The 27,553-nt window shown below is 44.0% G+C and overlaps 1 protein-coding gene across 1 annotated transcript in view; it reads right to left on the bottom strand.

The window, feature by feature from the left end:
- ABHD1 (abhydrolase domain containing 1) overlaps positions 1-21,437 on the bottom strand; it is a 66,704-nt gene extending 45,267 nt beyond the window's left edge. The window contains exons 1-3 of the mRNA XM_033935934.1: positions 21,150-21,437; positions 10,066-10,226; positions 4,179-4,361 (exon numbers count right to left, since the gene is read on the bottom strand). Of these exons, the coding sequence (XP_033791825.1) occupies positions 4,179-4,361; positions 10,066-10,226; positions 21,150-21,269 (464 nt within the window). The 5' untranslated portion in view covers positions 21,270-21,437. The remainder of the gene's footprint in view (positions 1-4,178; positions 4,362-10,065; positions 10,227-21,149) is intronic.
- Positions 21,438-27,553: the final 6,116 nt, after the last annotated feature.

Here is a 27,553-nt window from a genome sequence, read left to right as displayed (position 1 = left end):
CACAGAGCACCTTGATACATTTCTTCAGTCCTCTTGCAATTATGACTTTAAACCAATTAAACATTAACACCCAAATTTTATAAATGGCACTTTGGTTGCATTTGGCCAATTTGCATATGCAACTTAATTGAATAATGAGCCAATTAGCACTGATAACTGGCTTAACAAGCAATTATTAGCGTCAATTGGTTTTAATTTAAATGTATGCGCAGCACAAAAAAGGAGGCATGAAAATGGGTCATGGGCATTCCTCAAAGTTACGCACATAATTATAGAATAAAGGGCATCCACGACTAGCTTTAGGTGTGAGGTTTTGCCTCACATTTCCATTGGTGCAAATGGTCAGCGCACTTCCTTGGCGTAAAACACTATCCTATAAACTGTGTCTAACTGCATTTATAGGATAGCACTTGGGCAGGGGTGTTTTTGGGCACAATATAAAGAACTCACTCCAAAGGGGATAATTCTGAAAAGATCACTGAAATTTAAATACTAGGATGCTGCACTAAGCATGAATTCTGTATCAGAAATTATGTACGTAACTGGCATTATAGAAAACTAAGCTAAGTCAACAGTTACATGCCAACATATAGGTATGGCTGTTTATGCTATGCCAATGGCTGGTGTAAATGAACACGACAAAATGTTACAATTCCGCAGGTAACTGACAGCATTCTAGAATCCTAGCACTTAAATGCCAGGCACACTTCTGACCAACCCATGCCCCTCCCATGTGTGTGCCCCTCTTACAGTTATGAACTACAGGTATCCCTTCATATTCGTGGAGGTTAGGGCACAGCTTCCTCGTGAATATTATAAAAAAATCATGAATGACTTTAGGGCCCACACCCTAACCCCTCCAAAGATAACCTTTAAAGGCCTGGTGGTCTAGCAGTAAAGCAGGGCAGGAGCGGTCATTTTACACTCCTGCCCCATGCATATCAACTATCAAAAATGGCTGCCTCGAGGTCCCACGTTGAGACTGCAGGAACTCACGACACAGACAAGGCTGGCTCTACAGATCTACCAGAGCTTCTCTGTGAAACTGCAGTCCAGCACCATGGGACTGCAACCTTTCCTCTGACAGGAGACCACCCGGAAGGGATCTCAAGACGCTGAAGCCACTAAGAAACAAACCTTAAGTGAAAAATAAGAAATAGAAGCAGAGCAGCTACAAAAGACTTCTGCATGGACTGCTTGCAGAATGTGAAACTGGATTTGTTCACCAGCTCTCAGGCTAAGGGGTGGAGCATGTGTTCAGAAAAGTTGTGGATTTCTGCAATACCCGGACTTCGGGTTGGGATTGAACACCTAGTGTATGGTAGGGACATAACAGAATTTGGGCCTGGTTTTAGCTGGCCTAAATAGGTGTGCCTAACAGTTATATGACACACTGGTGCTTAGCGCGATTCTATGCAAGGTACGCACACCTTTTATACTTGTGCTAAATGCTGTTCTAGTTGACGCTGATTTTTAGGCATCATATATAAGATCAGGCCCTTAGTGGCTAATATACCAATTAACTTAAGCATGTAACTGGCAGCATTCTATACCTAAGTACATAAATGTGCATGCAAAATTATAGAAATTAGGGTTCTCCAAAGATAGTATTTATTTATTTAGTTTTCTATACCGTTCTCCAAGGGGAGCTCAGAATGGTTTACATGGATTTATTCAGGTACTCAAGCATTTTTCCCTGTCTGTCCCGGTGGGCTCACAATCTATCTAATGTACCTGGGGCAATAAGGAGATTAAGTGACTTGCCCAGGGTCACAAGGAGCAGTGTGGGTTTGAACCCACAACCTCAGGGTGCTGAGGATGTAGCTGTGCCACACAATTTGTGCCCTAGGTTTACACTGAACCACATTAGGACAAAGTCAACTGTAGCTCATAAAATCTGAATCGAAGCATTCCCTCTTCAATTCTCAAGTGGCTCATTAAATCTAAAGCAGCTTTCAGTACCAAGGGAGGACTGGAGGAGACAGCAAAGGGAGAAGAATAAGACTGGAAAACTGAAATAGTTGGGGACTGTGATGATGAAAGAATGGAGAGAAAAACTGACAATCTGAGACAAGGTGAGGGAAAGAAAGACCAGAACTATACAGAAAAGAAACATGAGAATCATGAGTGAATAGAGGAAGGAAGACAATGCACAGATATGTGGGAAATTTGTGAAAGAGTTGGTGGTGGAGCAATATAGAGCTGTAGAAAGGAAATCATAAGTCAGACAAACAGGACAGAAAGCTGCACAAAGAAGTTGTTGTATGGTACATAGAGCAGTGAGGTGGGAGCTTTCCTGTCATATGACACAATTGTCTTCTACCTCAAATTTACAGGAAAATTGCTGACACTTTCCTTTCAATTTTTCTCTTGATCCTAAGATATACCCTCTGAATCTCTGGCCTCAGGAGTTGAGAGCTCCAGCTAAATTTCTATAGTATGTTGATCTCTACTACAAGAATTACCTTAGCTAAATCCTGGAAGTAGCCAAAATCTCCATATATACTTCTCCCTCAATATTCACGGGGGTTAGGGGCAGAGCCAGCCAGTGAATATTGAAAATTTGCGAATAACATTTGGGCCGGCTCTGACCCACCCCCTGCCTTCCCCTGGCATCCCAGACCTTACCTGGTGGTCTAGTGGACTTTCGGGGCAGGAGCGATCTTCCTACGCTCCTGCCCCGTGCAGATCACTCATACAAAATGGCTGCAGAGAGTTCCTGTCATAGTCTCGAGAGACTACGGGAACTCACGGCAGCCATTTTGTATGAGCGATCTGCACGGGACAGGAGCGTAGGAAGATTGCTCCTGCCCTGAAAGCCCGCTAGAACACCAGGTAAGGTCCGGGGAGGTCAGGGATGCAGCATTTCTTTTCTTTTCCCCCCCCAAAAAATCGCTAATAACCGAATCCGCAGATACTGAAACCGCAGATTTGGAGGGAGAAGTGTAAACACAAATGGTTAGAAGATAAGCAGGAAAGTGAATCTTGACATAGCATGGAAAGAAATAGGCCCTTACTAAGAACCAGAACAGACAATGAAGGATCACAGTGACAGAGGAACATTAAAAGTAGAAAACTGAATTGAAGACCTGGATTTACTAAATTTCCATTGTGTCTAAAAAAAAAAACATTTTGGAAATCAAGACCAGTAAAAAAAAAAAAATGGACATATACTGTATGCATATGGCCAGATTCAGTAAATGGTAGCCAAAATAAGGTGTCAAAAAGATCTCCTCTAAGCACCAATTCTATAAAGGCTGCTTAATACTAAACAATCTTTATAAATTAGTGCTTAGAGCAGATTCTCATGCCCAATTTTGGCCTGCTGAAACCTGGTGCAAATCCTCACCCAACCCAACTGATGGCAGTTGGATGTGGAAATCCAAGCATTCTATAAAACGGTGCTTAATTTCTGGGAATGCTTCCGACCAGCCTATGCTCCTTCCATGGCCATGTACACTTTTGAGTTATGTGTTATGAAATTTAAGAACATAAGAATAGCCTTACTGGGTCAGACCAATTGTCCATCAAAGCACAGTTGCCCGTTCTCACGGTGGCCAATCCAGGTCCCTAGTACCTGGCCAAAACCCAAGGCGCAGCAACATTCCATGCCACCGATCCATGGCAAGCAGCAGCCTTCCCCATGTCTATCTCAATAGCAGAGTATGGACTTTTCCTCCAGGAACTTGTCCAAACCCTTCTTAAAACCAGCTATGTCATCTACTCTTACCACAATGCATTCCAGAGCTTAATTATTCTCTGAGTGAAAAAATATTTCCTCCTATTAAAAGTATTTCCCTGTTAACTTCATCAAGTGTCCCCTAGTCTTTGTAATTTTTGACAGAGTGAAAAATTGATCCACTTGTACCGATTCTACTCTACTCAGGATTTTGTAGACTTCAATATAGCATAGGGCAGATGCATGCGTAACTCATAATTAGTGCCTGTTATCTCCAATAATTGATTATTGGCACCTAACAGAATAATTAGTTTCCGCACACATCTGGAATCCACAGCCTTTACAAAATCCATACAATAACCAAATTCTTATAAGATTTTGCCACCAGATTCCTTTCACCAGATAGGGCACTGCAAGAAGGATGTCTGCCAGCCAGATGAGAGGTGTGTAGAAAGCAGGTTTGCTGGAATCACTTCATCTGCAGATCTAGCTCTCTCACCTGTAACCCTCCTGGGATGCCTGTCGTACCATGTGCAGGATGTATGTCTGACGGCTGTTCCCAGTCAGTCCCGGCAGTAACAGCACTGTGGGGCGAGAGGCTGGGTCAGGATACCTTGTGCTTTGTACATTGTCAGCCCAGTCCAGTGAAATCTGTCCCCCATCTGCAGTCTTAATCAACTCGCTGAAAAAATAAAAACCAAAAACAAACTGCAGCTCTTGAATTGAAAAAGAGAAATCTCAGTACAATATACAAAGAAATTACCTAGGCACACTGGGCTGTGCACCTTATAAGGTGCAACTATGATGCCAACAATAGAACTTTATTTACCCGAACATACTTTGGCCAATTGTATCTCGAGATAAATTTTATATTATGATAGTTTGTATTTAATGTACACTTGATGTATGTATTAAAATGAATAAAGATTTGGAAAAAAAACCAAAAAACTACTTTTTGACTGCAATTCATAAGTCATGGCAAAAAATGTTTTCTCTCAAAATGCGCCAATACTGGAAAGCTAATACATATACATTTGAAAGTGTGCGATATGTACTTCTTAATGTTGCCACCAGATGAGAAGGAAAAAACACAACTTTTGAAATCATCATTTTCTTAACAAGCAAGTAATAAATGTTGGTTCATAGATAAAATCGCGCGAGACAATGGCGCGCAGACAACTGAGTACAGACAACTGAGCGCAAGGTTGACGGCGCGCCGAAGAAAAGCACTATTTTAAATGGTTCCGATGGGGGGTGTTGGTGGGGAACCCCCCTATTTTACTTAACAAACATTGCGCTGGGGGGGTTTGGGGGGTTGTAACCCCCCTCATTATACTTGAAACCAAACTTTTTGCCTGTTTTTTAGGGAAAAAGTTCAGTTTTAAGTATAATGTGGGAGGTTACAACCCCCCAAAACCCCCCCAGCGCAATGTTTGTTAAGTAAAATAGGGGGGTTCCCCCCCACACCCCCCGTCGGAGCCCTTTAAAATAGTGCTTTTCTTCGGCGCGCCATCAACCTTGTGCTCAGTTGTCAGCGCGCCGTTGTCTCACGCGATTTTGTCCCGTCACCATAAATGTTATTTGTTTCAGCATACAATCAGCTTGAGAGTGAGTATGTTTAACTAGTCTCCCATCCCCAACTCTGTAAACAATTGTTTGCTGTGTGAGCTGTAGCGTTTTCGTGTAGGATTGTGCTACGGTGCAACAGTTCTGGACGTTTCTCCTGTGCTGCATGGCGCAGGTGATACTGCAGAAATGACTTATAATGCTGTGCATTCACAGTACGTACCTCATGAACTGGATGACACACACGACAACCCGGGAGAATGTTAAACAGTTAAATAGTTTCTAGTTCTACTTTGTTGTTCATGCTGTACACTGTATGCCATAATACTACGATGATTTCAAATGCCATGTTTTTAGTTTCTCCCCCACCAGAGACCGCTAAACTCATCTCTTATCTAGTGGCAACATTATGAAGTAAATGTCACACGCTTTCAAAAGTATATATTAGATTTCCAGCATTGTACATTTTTGAGAGAAAAAAATAGTTGCCATCACTTATGATGTATATCTAGAGACAGATGTATTAGATCTATCTGTATATGTATATATATATATATATATATATATATATATATATATATACAGTGGTACCTCGGTTTACGAGTGCACCGGTTTGCGAGTGTTTTGCAAGACGAGCAAAACATTTGCAAAATCGGTGCCTCGGAAACCGAGCATGGCTCGATTTACGAGCACCCCCCCTGCCTCGAACCGGCACCCCCCCTGCCTCGAACCGGCACCCCCCGCCACAATCCGACCCCCCCCCCCCGACACGATTGGGCACCCCCCCCCGACACGATCCGAACCCCCCCCCTCGACACAATTGGGCACCCCCCGCCGCTTCTTACCCTCATCTGGGCACTCTTGAAGATCGGCTTCCTCGTCTGCTGGGCCTTGAGCATCTGAGCATCTGCCCTGAAAGAGCATGCGTGCGACTTCTCTCTCCTCTCCTAAGTCAGCCGCTGCCCCGACAACACGCTCACCATGTACAAGCACGCAGGACGTCCTTGTACGTGGTGAGCATTAGAGAATGACACGGTGAAAAAATTGGTCCCCGTCACCGCCCCGTCCCCGTCTCACCATCCCCGTCACCGCCCCGTCCCCGTCTCACCATCCCCGTCACCACCCCGTCCCCGTCTCACCATCCTCTTCACCGCCCCGTCACCGCCACTGCCATCCCATTCACCGCCCCGTCACCGTCACTGCTGCATACATAAAAGCCTCAAACGGGTACGATTTTATATACTTTTCTAATATCTCCCCTATGTATCTGCCATTGCCCCCCCCTGTGTCCATATTCCATCCACATGGCATGTCCCCTTTATGTCTCTGTCCCTATGCCCCATGCACATAATTTCCCCTCTTTCTGTTACCTTCCTGTGTCCAGATTTCCCCTATCTTCCTCTTCCATACCAGTGTGTCTCTTCTTTTCAACCCCATCTAGCTTTTTTCCCTCTTTCTTCCCCCCCCCCTGCTTCTAGCATCTGGCTCACCTGCCTGTCCTTCCCTTTCTTTCCTGCTGTGGGTTTTTCTTTCCGTTTTCATCACCTTGGCCCAGAATCCTTTTCCCATTCACTCCCTCCTTACAGTCTGAGCCGGGAACACTAGCGATCGCACGGTCCTCGCAGCCCCCACCCGCCTGCCCAATCGATCCTAGTGTTTAGCCAGCTCTCTCCCTTCTCCTCACCTTATTTAGCAGGCTTTCTTTTTCAGCGACCTGCACGCTTTCCCAAAGAGCCGCACACGCGCGGCTGCTCAGTGTTCAATCTTCTGCAACTTCCTGTTTCCGGTTGCGTCAGAGCAGAAGATCGAAACTGAGCAGCGGCGGGTGCGTGGCTCTCTGATAGCGTGCGGGTCGCCGAAAAAGAAAATCTACAAACTAAGGTGAGGAGAAGGGAGAGAGCTGGCTAAACACTAGAATCGATTGGGCAGGCGGGTGTGAGCTGCGGGGACCGCGCGATCCTTCATGCCTCACTGCGGGGACAAGACCCATTCACCGCCCCGCGGGCGGTGAATGGCCTTATCCCCGTCGCCGCAGCGACTGCTAGTTTTCTTCCCCGTTTTCGGCGGTGACCCGCGGCTAAAATGCGGTGGCCGCGGGTAAACCGCCACCGTGTCATTCTCTAGTGAGCATGTTGTCGGGGGAGCGGCTGACTTAGGTGAGGAGAGAGGTGAAGTCGCGCATGCTCATTCAGGATGGCGGCCGGTTTAGATGGGAGCCGGGAGAGCGCTGACGGACGGCAGAGGCATCGCCGAAGCAGGAGGGCAGCCGCATGGGGACCCCGAGGCAAGGAAGGCACCACTTTGGAATCGCTGTGCAGCACCCGCAGGCAGGTATTCACCCCTGGGCCACCATTGCTGAGTGCTCGTTTATCGGGGCAGTGCTCGGTTTACGAGACAAAAGTTTGCTGAGTGTTTTGCTTGTCTTGCAAAACACTCGCAAACCGGTGCACTCGTAAGCCGAGGTACCACTGTACAGTAGTACCTTGGATTACGAGTATAATCCGTTCCAGGAGCATGCTCGTAATCCAAAATGCTCGTTTATCAAAGCGAGTTTCCCCATAGGAAATAATGGAAACTCGCTTTGATGCGTTCCCCCCCCCCTCCCGAGAACCGGCATTAATCCCCTCGAAGGCCCCCCCCTGCGATCAGGCACCCCCCCTGCGATCCGGCACCCCCCCTGCCTCGAACCGGCACCCCCCCGCCACGATCCGACATCCCCCCCGACACAATTGGGCACCCCCCTCGACACGATCCGACATCCCCCCGACACAATTGGGCACCCCCCGCCGCTTCTTACCCTCATCTTGGCACTCTTGAAGATCGGCCTCCTCGTCTGCTGGGCCTTGAGCATGTTGTCGGGGGAGCGGCTGACTTAGGTGAGGAGAGAGGTGAAGTCGCGCATGCTCATTCAGGATGGCGGCCGGTTTAGATGGGAGCCGGGAGAGCGCTGACGGACGGCAGAGGCATCGCCGAAGCAGGAGGGCAGCCGCATGGGGACCCCGAGGCAAGGAAGGCACCACTTTGGAATCGCTGTGCAGTACCCGCAGGCAGGTACTCACCCCTGGGCCACCACTGCAAACTTCGGTTGTGGAACGAATCTTCTGAGTTTGCATTAAAGCCTATGGGGAACTTTGCTTTGAAAAAACGAGCATTTTGGATTACGAGCATGATCCTGGAACGGATTATGCTCGTAAACCAAGGTACCACCACTGTATGTATGTATATATATATATATATATATATATATATATATATATATATATATATATATATATATATATATATATATATGTAAAGTAAGCATATAATGGAAAAGGCATTTATAAAGCTAATAAATCATAGTTATTTTTAGAAAAATAACCTGATATTATAATACATAGGGATAGTAGTATAATTTTAAATTAAGGACAATTTTAAAAGGGGCTCCCAGAGTAGGGAAGTCCACCTCAAGTGGATTACTTTCTTTTTTGAGCTCTCCTACACTATAGGGACTATCCTGTCACAACACAGTGGAGGAGAGGGAGGAAGAGAAAACATAGAAGTCTGAGTGAAGAAGGAGCTGATGACATCAGGATTTGATTTCAAGTCACAGTCATAACCTGTTCACTCACAGTACCCAACAAAGTCTTCCTTGTGGCTTTGTAGGTGTCACCACTTTTCCCGCTTGTGGGCCACAGCTTGCATAGCATGGGCGTCAGAACACGGGTGGCCACAGGAGCCATGGTCCCCCCACCCAAAAAAATATGGCAGTCGAAGGTCAGAAGAGATGGCGCTCCCACCTCCCCAGCCACTCTCAGTGAGCCTGCTGCCATCAGCATGCCCCGGAAGTCTTCATTCTGCAGCGTCCAGTTAAGAGTCAACACTGAAGCAATAGCCCAAGTCTTTGAAGTGCTGTATGCAGAGTATGATCATTTTTGCTCTGGTGATGCTTAAAACTTATTTTTTTAAAGATGGTTTCTAATAATCCAAATAAATGAAAAGAGATTGTATTTGGGAGTTGATTATGAGGGGGTGGATTGTTTGTTTTGTATCTTTATTTCTATCTAGACTTTGGCATTCCTTTCTTTTTTCCAATGTTATATAATATTAACCTGGTTGTAAATTGCTATGATCTATGTTCAAACTATACTGTTTATTATTCAAAGCTATAAATGGCACTGCCCCCACTTACCTAACCAACCGCCTAAATCAGAATCTTACTACTAGGCAAAGAAGAACTCAGACCCCATTTACTTACCCCCCATTCAAAGGTACTCGGTACAAGAAGATGTTTGACAACCTACTAGACGAAAGCAGCGAAACTTGACCACTCTATCTCCAACTTACTGACAACGAGCGACTTCAAATCATTTCGAAAAGGAATCAAAACTCTGCTATTCAAAAAATGTATCCAGACTTCCTAACTCTTTCCCTTGCCCTTCTTCTCCCTTGTTAACCCTCCCAAACAGTCTCACCTTCTTGTAATTTTTTCTCTCCAAAGTATCAACCATGTATACCACTACCTAACTTGCAAATCTTCTGGAAATGTATATTTAGCTTCTCTGTAATCCTAATTCCTAAACTGTAATGTTCCTGGAAATGTCCAGTTAGCTTCTTTGTAATCCGCCTAGAACTGCAAGGTACGAGCGGAATAGAAGTCACTAATGTAATGTAATATGTTCTTAGTTAGACAGTCTAGAATTTTTTTTTTAATAAACATAAAAACATAAATCACTCCAGTGGAAAGTAAGACCTGCCACTTGACATGCAATGCCCTTCCTCAGCCTCTCACTATCCCATTCTTCCAGATCTTTCCTAGGATTTAGGCTTGTGGTACTTACTTTCTGTATGAAACCGGAGGCTTAGATTTCAGAATCACCCTGAAGACAGTCTGGAGCCGTCCCCCAAAACACCAGGGCGTAGGATAGAACTTCTCTCTTACGATGGGGCAATACTTCTCCAAGAATGAGTGGAAAGTTTGCCCTGCCACCAGTTGAGGCCTCTAGGAAATATAGATTCGAGAGATTTTTGATAAAACTGCTCATCAGACAATCTACTAGAGAGAACAGATGACTCTGTAGGAGGGAACGTGGCCATGCAGGAAGGCAGGTATAAAGCTCTACAATACAATATAATATTTATTTGTATACCACCAATACCTCCATGAAGTTCACAGCGGTTTACATAAGTAATTATAGTGATACAAATTAAAAACTTGTGTTACAATATTTAGGAATTATTAGTAACAAATTCATGAAATAGATAGGTCTTTAGATCTTTTTTGAAACATTTAAAATTAGATTGCTAGTTAATATTAGTTGGTAATGCTTTCCAGAGTTTTGCTGCTTGATATGCCGATGTAGAGTTAAAAGTTCCATCGTATCTAATGTTCAGGCTAGGGAGATGGGTTGGTTGTTTCATGTGGAACTATGAATGAAGTTAAGGGATACAGTGCTGCCATGGATAAAGACTGCTATGGACTCCCTCTAAACAATCTACAGGGGTATGTTTTTTTTCTACCATTTTCTACTGTTTTATATCCCTTCCAAATTTACTTTAGTTCAGTCATTGAACAAGTTTCAGCAAGAGAACTTTCCTGAATGTACCAAGGTACTTTCCTGAATCATGCAATCACGAACCTTAAATCTTGCAACTAAGTATCACTATTGCACAGTGTTCGTGATCACAACTGCCCCCCCCCACACACACACCCCATCAGCAAGAGGGGCTATAAATGTTGCCTTTGCAGTCCTGTCCAACCTGAGAAGTGTGTATGTGGGAGTGGGGAAAGGGGTCCAAATCAGGAATTGAGAAGCACTCCCTTCTCATCCGAGTGTGCAACACTGTCAATGAGCCAGCAAGCCAGTCAGATTTTTCTTGCAATTGAATTCTGTATTAGATATAGCGCATCACATGTTCTCTATGTCAATGGGTTTCTTCCATTGTGTGCCTAAGGCCTAATATGATGGCAATAATGTGGGGCTTAGGTATAATGATAGGTTAGTTGTAAGCAATGCTCCCTCTAAGGCAGTGAGCCGCGGCAGATTCCAGGTGTGCCACGAGACGCCGGCAAGGAGGAGAGGCTTAGACCTATAGGCAGTCAGCCGGTAGTGACAACTCTCCTCCTCTCTCTGCACCTGCCCTCCTCTAAGATCCCCCACTGACAAAGTGACAGGTTCAGGGTTACGGACATCGATGTGATGATAGCACACATTCGTGTGACATCTGCGCACTTCCGGATATTTTCCGGCTGCGGCACCGGGTTTAATGTGCTGCGGCGCTGAAAAGTCTGTTTGACACTGCTCTAAGGAGTGGCTGAGTGCATGCAAATTTTTTACATGTGAGCAACAAGTTCTAAAAAACCAACACTTTGTGATCCCAGTAATAGAAATGCATTTATGCATACAGCAGAAAAACCCATCACACATATGCTAATTAATTTAATTTAGTTTTAATTTTTTATAGTTTAAATTTTGTTTGAAAGTCGGGTTGGGTCAGTATTTTTGTGAGCGGCCAGGTAAAACGTACGAACGATTGTTCACACGCTCCGCTTAGAGGTTGTAAGTATATTAAATAAAATGAACAAGTTAATGAAAATCTGGTATTTATTTATTCTTTCATTAAGGCCCTCTTTTACTAAGTCACAGTAGAGGTTTCTCCCATGGCTTCTGGTGCTAAATGCTTGGATGCTGCACCGACACTCGAAGGAATTCTAAGAGCGTCAGAGCAGCATCGGAGAATTTAGCATTCCAGCTCGCGGTAGAGGCATTAAAAAAAAAAAAGGGTGGGTGGGGGGTAAATTTATGAAACATTTATACATTGCTTACCTGGTAACAAGCACCCATAATGATGCACAACAGGCGCCTACAGCATGTCAATCACCAGTAGGCGAGGCATACAGAATCCCCTCTTTTTTATTTTAATTAAAATTTTTAGTCTAAAAATAGCCAACACACCAATAAACATTTTATAACATCCAGCAAACTAACAAAACATCTGTACACTATGGGGCTCACAATCGAAAGAGAAAAACGTCCAAAAACCGGCCTAAGTCGGCACTTGGACGAACATTTCTCAAAAATGTCCAAGTGCCGATAAAAAAAACGGGTTTTGGACGTATTTAAAAACGATCTAGGCCTTCATAGTGCCGCTCAACGTCCAAAGCTAAATGGGGCGTTTCGGGAGGCGTGTCGAGGGTGGGTGTTGGGCGGGACGTGGGCTGGCTTAGACTTAGTCGTACAGCATGTATAACTGAAAGTTTAACAACAGAGCCTAGACGGAACTTGGACGTTGTGACTTAGACCATCTAAAACATGGTCTAAGTCACAAAAACCCACCTAAACTCACCAGATAAGCAATGCAAATACATAACATAGACACCCACACCCTATCCCAGTGATCACTGACCCGCTCACCCCCATAAAAATAATAATCCCACCTTTAAAATTCAGCCTCCAGACCATCATCACCTGGCCGCCTGGCATAGGAAAGCCTAGTTGTCCAGCCCAGAGGCAGCTTAAGTCATCTTGGGGTGGGTTAGGGACCCATAGAGAGGAGGACCCATGCCCATAAGCCCCTGTAATCACTGCATTGATACTTAAACATGTGCACTCCCCTATACACCCCCAAAACCCTTTTTTTACTGGCATATAAGTGGCTTCTGCAGCCATAAGGGCTATTGGGGTGGTAGATAAGTGGGTCTAGGGGATTCTGGAGGTGGTTTGGGGGGCTCACCATCACCTATAAGGGAGCTGTAGTGAGGAGAAGCCATGGCACTCTTTTTGTGAAGTTCACAGCAGTGCCCTGTAAGGTACCCCACTATTTAGGTGGCATGTCTGGGTGTTAAGTCCATCACTTTGCAGACCCCTCCCATGTCCAACAGGGCTTGTTCTAGGCATTTTGGACTTGGACGGAAAGTTGGACTGAAATGTGGTATAAAGATGGACGATTTAGCGGCTTGGACGATCAGATCGGCTGGACGTATAATTAGACGATTTTTGAAAGTCAAAAAAAGTTGGACGTATCTTTCGAAAATGTGCCTTAGGCTCTTTTTAACTGTGGACGACTTGCGAGATGGACGGAAACGGACTTAGACGTCCCTTTCGATTATGCCCCTCCACCTCTTTGGTACAGTATTCATACATATTCAATGTAACTGCCCCACTTTACCCCCTCCCCATCCGCTTCCCCAACCATGCTATAATCAGAAATAACGGATAATTATAAGCAGAGCACATACTATATTCTACGCTCTATGATCTTAGCCTAGATGGGTACACCATTGTATATATGGATTCCAGACCTTCAAAAAGCTGCATAATCTATTATAATCCAGTGCAGTGAGTCTCACCATTCAATAAACATTTATTTATTTTATTTATTTAAAAATTTATATACTGTATGTTAACTATATGGTGACTCATCAAATGCGTGCAGGACATTGGCATGCTGACAATTCTGCCTGGACATTTGCTTGCAGGACCAATGCACACCATCCTATTCCTTCCCATTTGCACTGAGGAGTTAAACTTACAACTCGTGCACGAGCACTTCGCCCTTCCTGTTCACCCTTCCCGTTTGCGCTCTTAGGGGTTATGGGGGGGGAACCCCCCATATACTCGCGCTCTTGTTGAGGGCCAATGCTGACGCGATCTTTGCCGCAAACCCCCCCCACTAGATGTACAAATCCGTCAACAATTCCCCTCCCTTCACGTGCGCACTTGCTGGTGCGTGCATTTGACGGAGCAAAATTGTCAGCGCGCAAATGTCCTGCGCGCTATTGACGGTGTATCAACTATACGGTTTACAAAGCTTACAATCATAAAACACAATTGCAGAACAGTATTCGTAAAAAAGGAAAACAAAAAAAAACTTAACTCAGGAAAGCGCTAACAAACAATTGAGTTTTCAGCATTTTCTTTAAATTCATCCTCCCATCGCTATATCGCAAAATTCCAAGCAACGTATTCCAAAGTTTAGCACCTGCCACAGACAGCATCGCTGTACCAATCCTAACGTGAGAGATTGACATCTTACCCTCTAAACTCAGTTTCATACTGTTTTCTGATCTCAAACACCTTCTAGGCTGATAAATTTCAAAAAATCCTTGCAATACAGCTGGGGAGACATGATACAAAATCTGATGTATAGTTGAAAGAATCTCAGTGAACTCCGTCTGTGCTGCATGGGCAACCAATGAAGTTGGTTCAACCTAGCCCACTTTAAGCTGCACTTGCTATCTTGTAGGCGTTATCACGTCTATTTTTTGACTCTTCATTGCTCCTGACCTATACTTTGATTCAGTCCATAATTGGATGTACGGCTACTGTGCATTAGGAGGCTTTGCAGCAACTGGAAGCAAAGATTTAGTGAAATATAGATGCGAAGTTACCTTATAATGTCAATTTTCACCATTTTGGGGGGTGCAAATATCTCTATTGTGTAGTTTTTCATTTTTCTTTTGTTATGTCAATTGAAAGAACATCTTTTTTGCTACAAAAGTCACCCTGTTTCATCTTGGTCCCAGTCTTGCTTTGTTCAGAATTAAGGTCCCAAATGCCTGTATCATTTGCATATACAGATACAGTATGTTATACAGAGCCATCTTTGGTGCCCTGTTATGCAAATGAGCTAGAGATGTGACATTTTATAATACAGTTAAGCTTGTTGTGCTTTCTACACTTTTACTTTATGACACATCTTGCTTTGCTATGTACTTTTATAAATGAACCCTCAAAATGGACGTTAAGGTGTGCTGTGTTATTAACTGCATGCAAGCCTAGACATGCAAAAGTATCACCTTTGCAAAAAACTGTGATGTCTTATTAAAAATATATTTCCACAAACACATCCACCCCTTGGAGGAAGCATTGGTTGTACCCAGAATCATCTTCTGAACAGACTTCCTGAGTCAGTAGGTAATATTCCATAAAAACATAAGAATAGCCTTACTGGGCAGGACCAATGATCCAGCCAGCCCAGTATCCCGTCTTCACGGACGCCAACCGAGTCACAAGTACCTGGTAAAAACCCAAATACAGTGGAATGCCAATTATCTGGACTAACCTCAGCAGAGGGTAGTCCGGATAATCAAATGATTGGACATTAATTTTTTTTCCTTTGTTTTTAATAATTGTTAATAAAAAAAATGCCCACTGGGACAGACAGGGAAAAACTGCTTGAGCACCTGAATAAATTAATGTAAACCGGCAAAGGGAGAGATGGTGGACCCTGGGGTGGTGGGGAAAGAGGGAGAGATGCCGGATGAAAGGGTAGTTGAGAAAAGGAGAGATGGTGGATCTGGGAATCGTGGGGTCCATCGCTGCAGCTGTGGAGATGGAGATTAAAAAAAAAAAAAAATGAACGATGCCAGACCTCCGGAGGAGGGAAGGGAAATGGAAGGGGAGGACAGAGATGGAAGGTGGATGGTTAGCACAGAGAAAGAAGAAAACAACAAATGGGCAAGCCAGTTATCACAAGACAACCAGAGCCTGGGACCAACATGATTTGAATAATGACCAGACATAAGGTAGAAAAATAATTTTATTTTCTGTTTTGTGATTACAATATGTCAGATTTGAAATGTATATCCTGCCAGAGCTGGTGTTAGACAGCAAGCGTGAACTAGGACCTAAAAGAGAGAAGAAAAGTATTTTTTATTTATTTTGTTTACCTCATAGGGCTGGCATGGGATTAGAGAGGTTGTAACCCTAAAACTAAGGTGCACATTTAGCACGCGCTAAATCGATTAGCGTATCTTAATAAAAGGACCCCTAAGTATCTTAAAAAAAATTTAGCCTGCGACTTAGCCTATGTTTTAGATTTTGGCCCCTTATGTGATTGAGTTTGACACCCCTGCTCTAGGGTATACATATTCAGGATTTCCAGTCTCTCTTCCTACATCTTTTGGTGCAAACCTCCTACCATTTGCCTTTCTCTGGATGGCTTTAAGTCTTCTTATGTCCTTTGCCAGATAGTCTCCAAAACTGAACACAATACTCCAAATGGGTCTCACCAATGATTGTACAGGGGCATCAACACCTTCTTTCTTCTACTGATTACGCCTCTTTCTATACAGCCTAGCATCCTTTTGGCAAGACACCGCTTTATCACACTGTTTCTTTGCCTTTAGATCTTCGGACACTATCACCCCAAGGTCCCTCTCCCCATACGTGCATATCAGCCTCTCATCTTCCAGCACATATAGCTCCTTCCAATTTCTAATGCATTACTCTGTATTCCAAATGCATTACTCCGCACTTCTTTGCATTGAATTTTAATTGCAAGATATTAGACCATTCCTCTTTTGCAGATTCTTTTCCATGTTTTCCACTCCCTCCTTAGTGTCTACTCTGTTACAAATCTTGGTATCATCCGCAAAGAGGCAAGCTTTCCCTTCTAGCCCTTCAGCAATGTTGCTCACAAACATATTGAACACCGATCCTTGAGGGACTCCACTACTCATCTTTCCTTCCTCCACGCGAATTCCATTAACCACCACCCTCTGTTGTCTATCAACCAGTTTCTAATCCAGTTCACCACTTTGGGTCCTAACTTCAGCCCATCAAGTTTGTTCAATGGCCTCCTATGAGGAACTGTGTCAAAGGCATTGCTGAAATCTAAGTAAATTACATCTAGCATATGTCCTTGGTCCAATTCTCTGGTCGCCTAATCAAAAAATTAAATCAAATTTGTTTGGTACAATTTACCTTTAGTAAAACTATATTGCCTTGGATCCTGCAACCCATTAGATTCTATGAAGTTCACTATCCTTTCTTTCAGCAATGCTTCCATTATTTTTCCAATAAGCAAAGTCTGTAATTTCCCGCTTCATCTCTGTGACCACTTTTGTGAATTGGCACCACATACAATCCCCCCAAACCACCTCCTTCTCCAGAGACTTGTTGAACAAATCTTTAATAGGACCCACCAGAACCTCTCTGAACTCCCTCAATATCCTGGGATGAATCCCATCCGGTCCCATTACTTTGTCCACTTTCAATTTTTCAAGTTGTTCATAAAAACTTTCTTCCTTGAACAAGGTGGTATCTACGCCATTTTCGTGTGTAACTTTGCCAGACAATCTCGGGCCTTCTCCAGGATTTTCTTCCTTGAACACAGAACAGAAGTATTTGTTTAGCACGTTTGCTTTTTCCTTATCACTCTCCACATACCAGTTCATAGCATCTTTTTAGTCTCGCAATTCCATTTTTCATCTTCCTCCTTTTACTAACATATCTGAAAAAATATTTGTCTCCCTTTTTTCCATTTTTAGCCATTTTCTCTTATGCTTTTGCCAGTCGTATCTCTTTCTTGGATTCTTTTAGTTTCACCTGGTAGTCCTTTCTATACACCTCTTCTTGAGGTTTTTTTTTATATTTCACATATTTTATATTTCACATATTTTATATATTTTGCCTTTATTTTTTCCACCACTAGTTTAGAAAACCACATCAGTTCGCTGAATAGGATAGTCAGTCCAGAGGAAAGCAACTAAAATGGTGGTTAGTCTATGTCAGTGGTCTCAAACTCAAACCCTTTGCAGGGCCACATTTTGGATTTGTTGGTACTTGGAGGGCCGCAGAAAAAAATAGTTAATGTCTTATTAAAGAAATGACAATTTTGCATGAGGTAAAACTCTTTATAGTTTATAAATCTTTCCTTTTGGCTAAGTCTTAATAATAATATTGTCATTTATAGCTAAAGACATATGATCAAGAAACTTTTATTTTACTTTTGTGATTATGATAAACATACTGAGGGCCTCAAAATAGTACCTGGCGGGCCGCATGTGGCCCCCGGGCCGCGTGTTTGAGACCACTGGTCTATGTCATAAGGCTTATGCGGACAGACTTAAAGATCTCAATATATATACTTTGGAGGAAAAGGAGAGGGGAGATATGACAGAAATGTCTAAATACCTATGTGGCATAAATACACGAGGCAAATCTCTTTCAGTTGAAAAGAAACTCCAGAGTGAGAGGGTATGGGATGAAGTTAAGAGATGATAGTTTCAGGAGTAATCTAAAGAAATACCGTATTTTTCGCTCCATAAGACGCACTTTTTTTCCCTAAAAACGTGGGTGGAAATAAGGGTGCATCTTATGAAACCAATATACACACACCCCAGGAGGTACCTTTAAATTATGGTGGTCGCTGGACGGCTGCCTGCTGATTATGTCAGGGCCAGCAGCGCATAAGCACGTTAATGACTGGGCCCACAACACTTCCTAATTGTGATAGTCGCTGGTGCTTTGCTGGATGGTTGCCTGCTGATTGCCGGTATGTAGGGGCCAGCGGCACACAAGTGCGCTGCTGTGTGGGCGTGAACCACTTTCTGAATGCCTACCGCTGGCCCTGACATACTGGTAATCAGCAGGCAGCCATCCAGCAAAGCACCAGCAATCACCATAATTAGGAAGTTGAGCATGGCGGCACACGTGTACTAAGCAGCCGTAAGCAGCTAGCTTTCGCTCTAGGTGTGTAAAAAGTACATGAGAAATGACACGACACAAATTTTATTAAAATAGTTATTTCATTTATTAATTGTCATAATGGACCTGAAAAGGTTATTGCATCATCTGGGAAATCTTTACAGACGCCAAACGCTGGCTTTCTGACAAAGATCTCAACTCGATAATTCGTTGCTCCCCAATATATATCTTCAGTTCAGTTTGACATCATTGGCTGTCAGCCAATCCACTAACAGAGGCTGTCCTTAGATTTGGACAAAGGAAATTCCTTTACATGTTTTTCACACTCAAAACAAAGTTTTTAAAGTCATATTTTTGTTTACATTCATTTCTGAATATACATAAACCCATTATTACATATCCAATATTCTTTTTTGTCCTTCTCAAAAAGGTATTTCAAGAAAACCTGTATTTGTTAAAAAGTGCTGAGAAGTTCTTGTCTTTCCCTGTCAGCACAGAAAAGGAGGAGGAGGGGTATTTCCCCCCTGCTCTGAACAACTGGCAGTTTCACTGACACACTTTCCTAAGTGTGGGCTACAAGTGCCCTCCCTTCCTATGCTGGAGACTGACACAGCGTTTCTGATTCAGGCTCCCTTTAAGTTTCTTTAGGTTTAAATATATAAAATCCGTTTTTCAAAACCCACTCTCATGTTTAGTATACCTTCACACATCATTCATATATTATTCATTCATTCGGGGCCCCTTTCACACGTCCAACAACAAGATTGTGAGCCTTCGGGACAGTAAGGGAATTTCAAAGTACCTATTCTTTATTTATTTATCTTATTTTTATTGTCTATTTTCTGTAAACCGCTTAGAATCCTAACGGAGTTTAGCGGTATATAAGAAATAAATTACATTACATTACATTAATACATGTTATACTCCATTTTGGGATACGCAATCTAATATGCTCTTCCTAACCAGCCTAAGCACATCTGGTATCAATTAGAACCACGAGGCTTAAGGTGGGAAGCTGAACAAAGAACCAGAAGGGACATAGGCCGAACACAAAATGGAGTAAAGCCAGGCAGAAGATACTTACAAAATGACAGAGAACAAAATTGAGTCATTAATATTTCTATGTATATTACGCATTACCTAATTTCCTCTGTGGTCTGGCTTAATAGCAAAGTACATAAGGAGAATATTATTATGCTTTTCCTTAATATTAATCTGTAGTGTGTTTTTCTGGCCTTGGCTACATCCCTATTCAGATTTTTATTCACCAACTTTTCGTACACTTCTATTGGGCATAGCCTTAACTAATACATATACTTGTATCTAACTAAAGTTACCCAGAACCATACGAAAAGCAGGCGCTTTTGTAGAAAAACTCCACAAAATACTGCACCATCATGTCCTGCACTGTCCATTCCATTAACGTACTGTAGATATCGCCCCCTACAGGCCATGAGCTACTATTCAAAGTGTTACGGGCCCAGGCATTAGCGCGTTTGTGTGCCACTGGCCCCGACATAATCAGTAGGCAGCTGTCCAGTGACCACCGCAATTTAAAGGTACCGCTGGGAAGGGGGGGGGGCTGGATGGAATTTAAAGGTGCCAGGGGTTGAGATGGAATTTAAAGATGTCGGGGGAGGGGGGTATGTAAAAGTGATGATTGATGGGGAGGGGGGCTGGGACAGAATTTAAAGGTGCCGGGTATATATTAGTATACAATTTGGTTCAGAATGGTTTATTTTCCTCCTCTAAATCTAGGGTGCGTCTTATGGTCAGGTGCGTTTTATAGCATGAAAAATACAGTACTTTACAGAAATTGTAGAAGTGGTGGAGACAAGTACTGAGTCTAAATTCAAGAAAGCATGGGACAGGTACATGGGATCTCTTAGGGAGAGGAGGAGATAGTGGTTGCTGCAGATGGGCACACGGATGGGCCATTTGGCCTTTATCTGCTGTCATGTTTCTATGTTTCTATGGATAATGGGCTTGATGGACCTTCCATAGGTCTCAATATCAATGCTTATATACTTATTTTACACACTTATGATTTTCAAGTCCTGGACAGCCCAGCAATATGGGCTGAACTATTCTACTACATTGTCATACAGAATCAAGACTATCTTAAATAAAAAACATAAATCATTCTAATAATATTTATAATACTGCAAACTGTAAATAGATTACATGAAAATCAAACTATATGAACAGAGACCTAGTCATACAATGCTGAGGAAGCATGAATTAAAAGCTTTAAGGATTATACAGTGAGTATTGGAGATGGCAACTGACGGTGAGTTTTCAGCCTTGACAGCTCTGTGCCTTTAGGTCTGCTCTGACAGCTCCACCCAAGTTTTCAGATTTGTGATCGGAGTGAAACTAATCACTGCCCTGAAAAGACCGACATAATCTTCCGACAGCAAGAGATTCACATACAGCGATAGAAAAACAAAGCAACGATAAGCATGCTAAACCAGAAACAGCCAGCCACTGACCTTCGGAACACAGGTCCAGTAATAGAAAAGATAGGCACTGCTAAAGCCCAGCAGCAACGGGAACGACCTGACCCAGCTAGGAAACAGTGCATCTGTTAAGAACTGAGAATATCCGAACATCCTGCTGCTGTCACAGAATGCAAGCAGGGGCTGCAGATCCGATCCCGATCCTCGATCCCCGCAAGATGTAGTGAGCAGCCAGCACCCGTCCCGAGCCCTGCTCTCTGCCCTCTTCCCGGCCTAGGACACCGTTTTCACTCAATGAGGTAAACTGTAGCAAGTGAGGCCACACCCCTACAACCCGGCAGCCGAGGCCAGCCTCTCGCATGTGCTCTATGCCTGCCAGTTGGTTTTAAAGCAGCTGTAACCTCTCTACAGGCATTTGACGAGTCAGCCCTTCAAACAAGGACCCCTTCGCTGGAGGCCATCTTTATGAGGGGCACTGTAAGTCCCCAGGCTCCACTTTGTTTGCAAAATGGGCTGAACTTTTTTTTAATGTCTGGTGCTCTGTGAAAATAAAATGTTTGTTGTTTTTTTTTTTTAATCGGGCCCCTAGGGGTATTCATTTTTATTTTATAAATGCCATGTTCTGACATTTGTGTGTGTATTTTGTATGTTTGTTGTTTGGGTTCTTTTTTTTTTTGGGGGGGGTCATAGAAAATAGTGTGATCTTTATTGGAATCCACTTCATTGTCGCATTACTAAAGCATGATTTATTGTTTTTTTATCCAGCCAGCCGACACTAGGCTAGAAAGGGTCATAGGTAAAGTGACCATTTATTTTTTTCATCAAAACGGGACATCTATTAATATTCAGTCCCGCCCCCAATCCCGCCCTAGCCGTGCCCCATCCCCTAGCCCCGCCCCCAATTTCTTCCATTCATTTTTCATGTACACACAATATCTTATTTCATAATGGTAACCATAAAATTTAAAAAACCACAAAGCACCCTATACGCAGAGAAAATGTTAATTATCATTTATATTTGGGGTTTTTTCAAAGATGTCACCTCAGTAACTATAGAAAAATAGACAAATATAGTGCAAAATATAGACAGCAGATATAAATTCTCAAAACTGACATTTTTATCACTAAATTGAAAATAAAATCATTTTTCCTACCTTTGCTGTCTGGTGATTTCATGAGTCTCTGGTTGCATTTCCTTCTGTCTTTGCATCCTATCTTTCATTTCTTTCTGCACTCAGGCCCAACAATTGTCCCTTTCTATTCCCTCCTGCCTTCCTTCCTATGTCCTTAGTGCCCCCAGTGCCTTCCTATGTCCTTGGTGTCCCCAGCGCCTCCTTCCTATGTCCTTAGTGCCCTCAGTGCCTCCTTCCTATGTCCTTAGTGCCCCCAGATCCAGTGTCAGTTCTCCTTTGTACCTTTGTTCCAGGTCTCCCTCTCTCCCTCCTCTGTTATGATCTTGCCTCTCTCTGCTCTTCCTCAGGAGCTCTCCCCCTCTATCTGCACCTCCCAAAGTCCTGCTTCTGCCTCCTGTCTTTCCCCTTTGGTCCAGGCCTCTATCTTTCTAGTCTTTCGTCTACTTACAACAACACCCCTTCTCTGCTGTTTTCTCTCCTTCCTTCATCCCTCCTTCCTATGTCCCCTCACTGCCTTCTAGCTTTTGTCCCACCCCCTCCCAAAAAGCCTGCCGGCCTACCTCCCCCAAAGCCAGTCTGCCTGCCTACCTCCCCCAGAACCAGCCTGCCTGCCTCCCCCAAAGTCAGCCATTCTGCCTGCCTACCTCCTCCAGAGCCAGCCAGCCTGCCTGCCTATCTTCCCCCAGAGCCAGCCTGCCTGCCTACCTCCCCCAGAGCCTGCCTGTCTGCCTCTCCCAAAGCCTGCCTGCCTACCTCCCCCAAAGCCTGCCTACCTACCTTCCTCCCCCCGAGCCAGCCAGCCAGCCTGCCTGCCTGCCTGCCTACCTCCCCCAAAGCCTGCCTGCCTACCTCCCCCAAAGCCTGCCTACCTACCTCCCCCAGAGCCAGCCAGCCAGCCAGCCTGCCTGCCTGCCTACTTCCTTTCCCACCCCCCTGGAAAACAAAAGATCCCTCCAGACCCGATTTAAACTTCCTCCCCGGACCACCGCCACTGCTCATCTGCTGCCACTACTCGCACCCGGAAGCCTTCTTCCCAACGTCAATTCTGATGTCGGAGAGAGAACGTTTTGGGCCAGCCAGGCAGCCCCTATACAGATTGCTCCCCCCCCCCCTGTTCTTCTAAACGCTGTTTCAAACAGGCTTTCCAGAGAGTAACCAGCAACGTGAGGCCCAGACATTTCTTTTTTTTTTTTTTTTTTTTTTTTGCGGAGGCCCTCCGGCTGCGACCCTGATCCTGTCACTTCGCTGCCGGGGGATCCTGGAGGAGGGGAGGTGCGGGGAGGGGAGGAGAGACGCCGGCGAGGAGGAGAGTCATCGACACGTCCTTTAAGCAGTCGACCGGCGCCTCTCCTCCTTCCCGGCATCTCGGAGCACACCTGGAATTTGCTATGGCTCACGGTTTGCAATACACTGGCTTAAAGAAACAATGGTCACCCCAGTCCTCAGAACACAGCCCACCAATCGGATTTCCAGAACATCTGCAATAAATACGCATGTGACAGACCTGCATACAGTGAAGGCAAAGCATGCAAATCTTTCTTCTGCTGATTCATTGTAGATATCCTGAAATCCAGTTCGGTTTGGTGTGTCTCAAGAACGGAGTTGAGAACTCCTGACTACAGAATGACACGGTGCCAAAATTCATCACCGTTCCCGTCCCCGTGGACAACCACGGGAAACCATCTTCATGTCATTCTTTAAGGAGAGAGGGAAGAATCAGGGTATGAACGGCCACAACCACTGACCCGCAAGCTTTGCTTTGAAGAAGGACTGAGGTTGAAATAGACACTACAGAATGACAGTCTCTGGTATCCAGAGCAGATATTGTGATGTCATAATGCCTCATTCCACAAGTGCCTAAGAGCCAATCACATCAGTGATGTCACAATGACTTCATTATCCTTGGCTCACATAAGAATCAGAGTATGAATGGCCACAACCATTGACCCGCAAGCTTTGCTTTGAAGAATGCTGGTGTAGCAGGCCTGAGGTTGAAACAGACACTACAGAATGATAGTCTCTGGTATCCAGAGCAGATATTGTGATGTCATAATGCCTCATTTCACCAGTGCCTAAGAGCCAATCACATCAGTGATGTCACAATGGCTTCATTATCCTTGGCTCACATAAGAATCAGAGTATGAATGGCCACAACTACTGACCCACAAGCTTTGCTTTGAAGAATGCTGGTGTAGAAGGACTGAGGATGAAATAGACACTAGAAAATGACATGGGATTATTTCCCGAGGTTATCCGCAGGGACGGGAACGATGATGAACCTTGTCACCGTGTCATTCTCTACTCCTGACCTCAGTGCCGTAGCGACGGGGGGGGGGGGGTGCAGTCCGCCCTGGGCACAATCTTCCTTTTTTTTTTTTTTTTTTTTTAAGTTCAATAATTTTATTGAATATTATAAGAATTATAAACAGAAAGCAGCTCAAACACATAGAATCATAATAAAAATCATGTATCAAATGTTTGTATCTACAAACATTTGAATAAAACTAGATTAATGAAAAGGATCCAGAGTATCTGGAACTGCTTAGAAAAGGAACAGAAAAAGACAGAGAAACAGGAGGGATAAGAGAAAGAGAGAGAAAGATAAAGGAAGAGAGAGAGAAAGAGAAATAGAGAGAGATAGAGAGAGAGAGAGAGAGGCAGAAGTGTCTATAGAGCAGAACGAACATATAAATCTAAGAATGACCAAGGTGATTTGTTTCGTGTCAAGTTTGTAGAGGATCGAGAAAACAATCTCTTTTCATATGCATAAGATTCAAATTTGTGGTACATACTTAAAGAGTTCCACCAGAAGGTGTAATCTAGTAATGAGGATGATTTCCAGTTTTTCAGAATATGCATTAGAGCTGTCACAAACATGGTGTCAATGAGTTTAGGCGGGCAGTTTGATTGTGCAAAACATGGGTGTTGAGGCCCAGACATTTCTATAAGCATGTAAATCATCATAGATGAAGCAGGAATACTTGCTTATCTGAATACAGCCACAGGCTTGAAAAGGCAGACCATGTAATCTGTAACATCCAGCAAACGAGTTAGGATTGCATCAGTAGATAGGAAGGTGTGTCAGAATAGATAGGAGACGGACGTTCGTGCTGATGTAGACGTATTCTGGCCCCCTGGATTTAAACGTACCAATAAACGTGGCCTAGACGTCTTTCGGCTTTGTCCATAATCGACCAGAAGGACGTATTACGTAAAGTCGTCCAGCGGACGGCTTGTTGGACGTGCTTAATTGTCAATAAATACGTCTAACCTCATATTATCAAAAGTGTGGATACTTTGACACCATGGCTCCCAAACCAGTCAAAGCTCTGTCCCGAAAGCCTAACTTCTCCCAGGCTGAGACCGAAATGCTGGTGCAGGAAGTGCATACTGTCACAATCCTAGCCCTAAAGCTCGGCTTGTGCCAGACGTGCCCTTAGCTAGTCCTGGCCCAGCCATACAAAGAGCCAACCACGGGGATAGGGTTGTGACCAGGAATAGGGAAAAACCTACATTTCCCTTTAATTCTGAGATAGCTGATCTCCAGGGAGTAGAAGACTTTGGAGATAACAGCCTGGAACAGCCTCTGAGGAACTCTACTCCCACTGCTAACTCCCAGCTGCAGGAGATAATTAAAAATCCTAAGAGAGCTAGGCAGAAGGTGCAGGTGCAGGTGCAGGTGCAGGTGGGCCCTCCCCCTCAGAGAACAGGGCGTGTTCGCCTCAACGTATTAGAGGCTGCTCTGAGGAGGAGACAGGCAGTTTACCCTGGGTTAGCCCAGGAAGGGGTCTCACAAGACTGTTCTCCTGAGTCTCAGGACATAGAAATGGTGGAGACAGCTACTGACCCTGTTGCCAGCCAGCCAGCACTACCAGAACGAATGGACTGCCTTGAGCCTACCAGCTTGCCTGAAGATATTCCTATGGAGGAGAGTTAAGTGGCAGGTCTGAGTAGTTTGTTATATGCCTAAGTGTGATTCCATTGTTGTTTGCTGCTCAGTGAATGTGTTTCCCTGGGAGAGAAGTGAGAATTGTGCTGCACTGCTGGGTTAATGCAGGAAGAAAAAAAAAACATTTTTTTTTTTCTTGAACTTAATGGTTCTGCTCTAGTTAAGTTCACATTTTTGAGTTCTTACAAAGTGTGGGACTGTGAGGGAGTAGTAATTGGGGAGAAACCACTTGACATCCTGGTTGGGATTGTGGGGCCATTTGTGGCATTCTGTGTAACAGAAAGTATATGGTGGTTTCAGCTACTCCCCTCCCCCACCAACTCCTGTTAAGTTGGTTGGGGCCAAGCCTGCCTTATTCTGGGGCTTGGACACAGCATTGCATGAAAGGGATACTAGCATTATGAAGTAACTGCCTGGTGCTGAAGGCAGCTATATTCAGAACTGTTTGTTTTACCTACCTGGATTAGCTGCAGGAAGGTGAGAGCTTAGACAGGAGTTTTTTTGTCAGCTCTATTTTTGTTTTGGACTTATTTATTTTGTTGCTTGGAGAAAAGACTGACCTGGAGTCTCCTCTCCAGTGTATCACCACAATAAAGTGAGACTTAATGAACTTTAAATTGACTCTTTTGGAATCTTTATCCATATTGATATTGAACAGTGACCAGCAGGACTTCCTTCCTTTATGGGAAGCACGCCGGAGTAGCGCTGTCGTGAGCGTCGACCGGAGTCACACTGATTTACGGGCACCGGCCACGCTACAATACATACCACCAGCAGCTCTTCTCATCCCAAGGAGAAAGACTCGGGGCATACTCAAAGAGCAGTGATCATCTGGTAAGTTTGGGCACCTTTGTAACACTTAGATGCTTCTAAAACAGGTCCAACTCCAAATGTCTAAGTTCCGTCCAGGACATCTTGCAAAACATTCAATTATTGCTGCAAGACGTCCAAGTCTAACCCGCCCTTATACACACCCAAGCCTGCCCATAACAAGCCTCCACCATGCCCATTTTGAGCTCTGGATGCACAGAGGCTGGAACACCTCGCTAGATGGCCAGAAAGGCAGTTTTGATTATCAGCACTCGGATGTCCTTGCAATTAGGACACCCAAGTGCTGATTTAGGACACTTTTATGGCTTTTTTTCAATATGAGCCTCACAGCCACACACATAAGGATTAAACTTCAATATCAAGATAAACTATTCTATCACCCCATAAATAATTGTGCCACAAGTCAGTATTAAATAAATTCCCGCTCAGTTTTTTTTTTTTTCTTCCTTACAACCTCGGCATTTCAGCAGCTGTATTTGCAAGTATCCTTTATATATCACACATTTTTTCCATTACTGTCATTT

This window comes from Geotrypetes seraphini, chromosome 3 (assembly GCF_902459505.1).
Source record: "Geotrypetes seraphini chromosome 3, aGeoSer1.1, whole genome shotgun sequence".
Lineage (NCBI taxonomy): Eukaryota > Metazoa > Chordata > Amphibia > Gymnophiona > Dermophiidae > Geotrypetes > Geotrypetes seraphini.
This window is presented reverse-complemented; position numbering and strand designations above follow the sequence as displayed.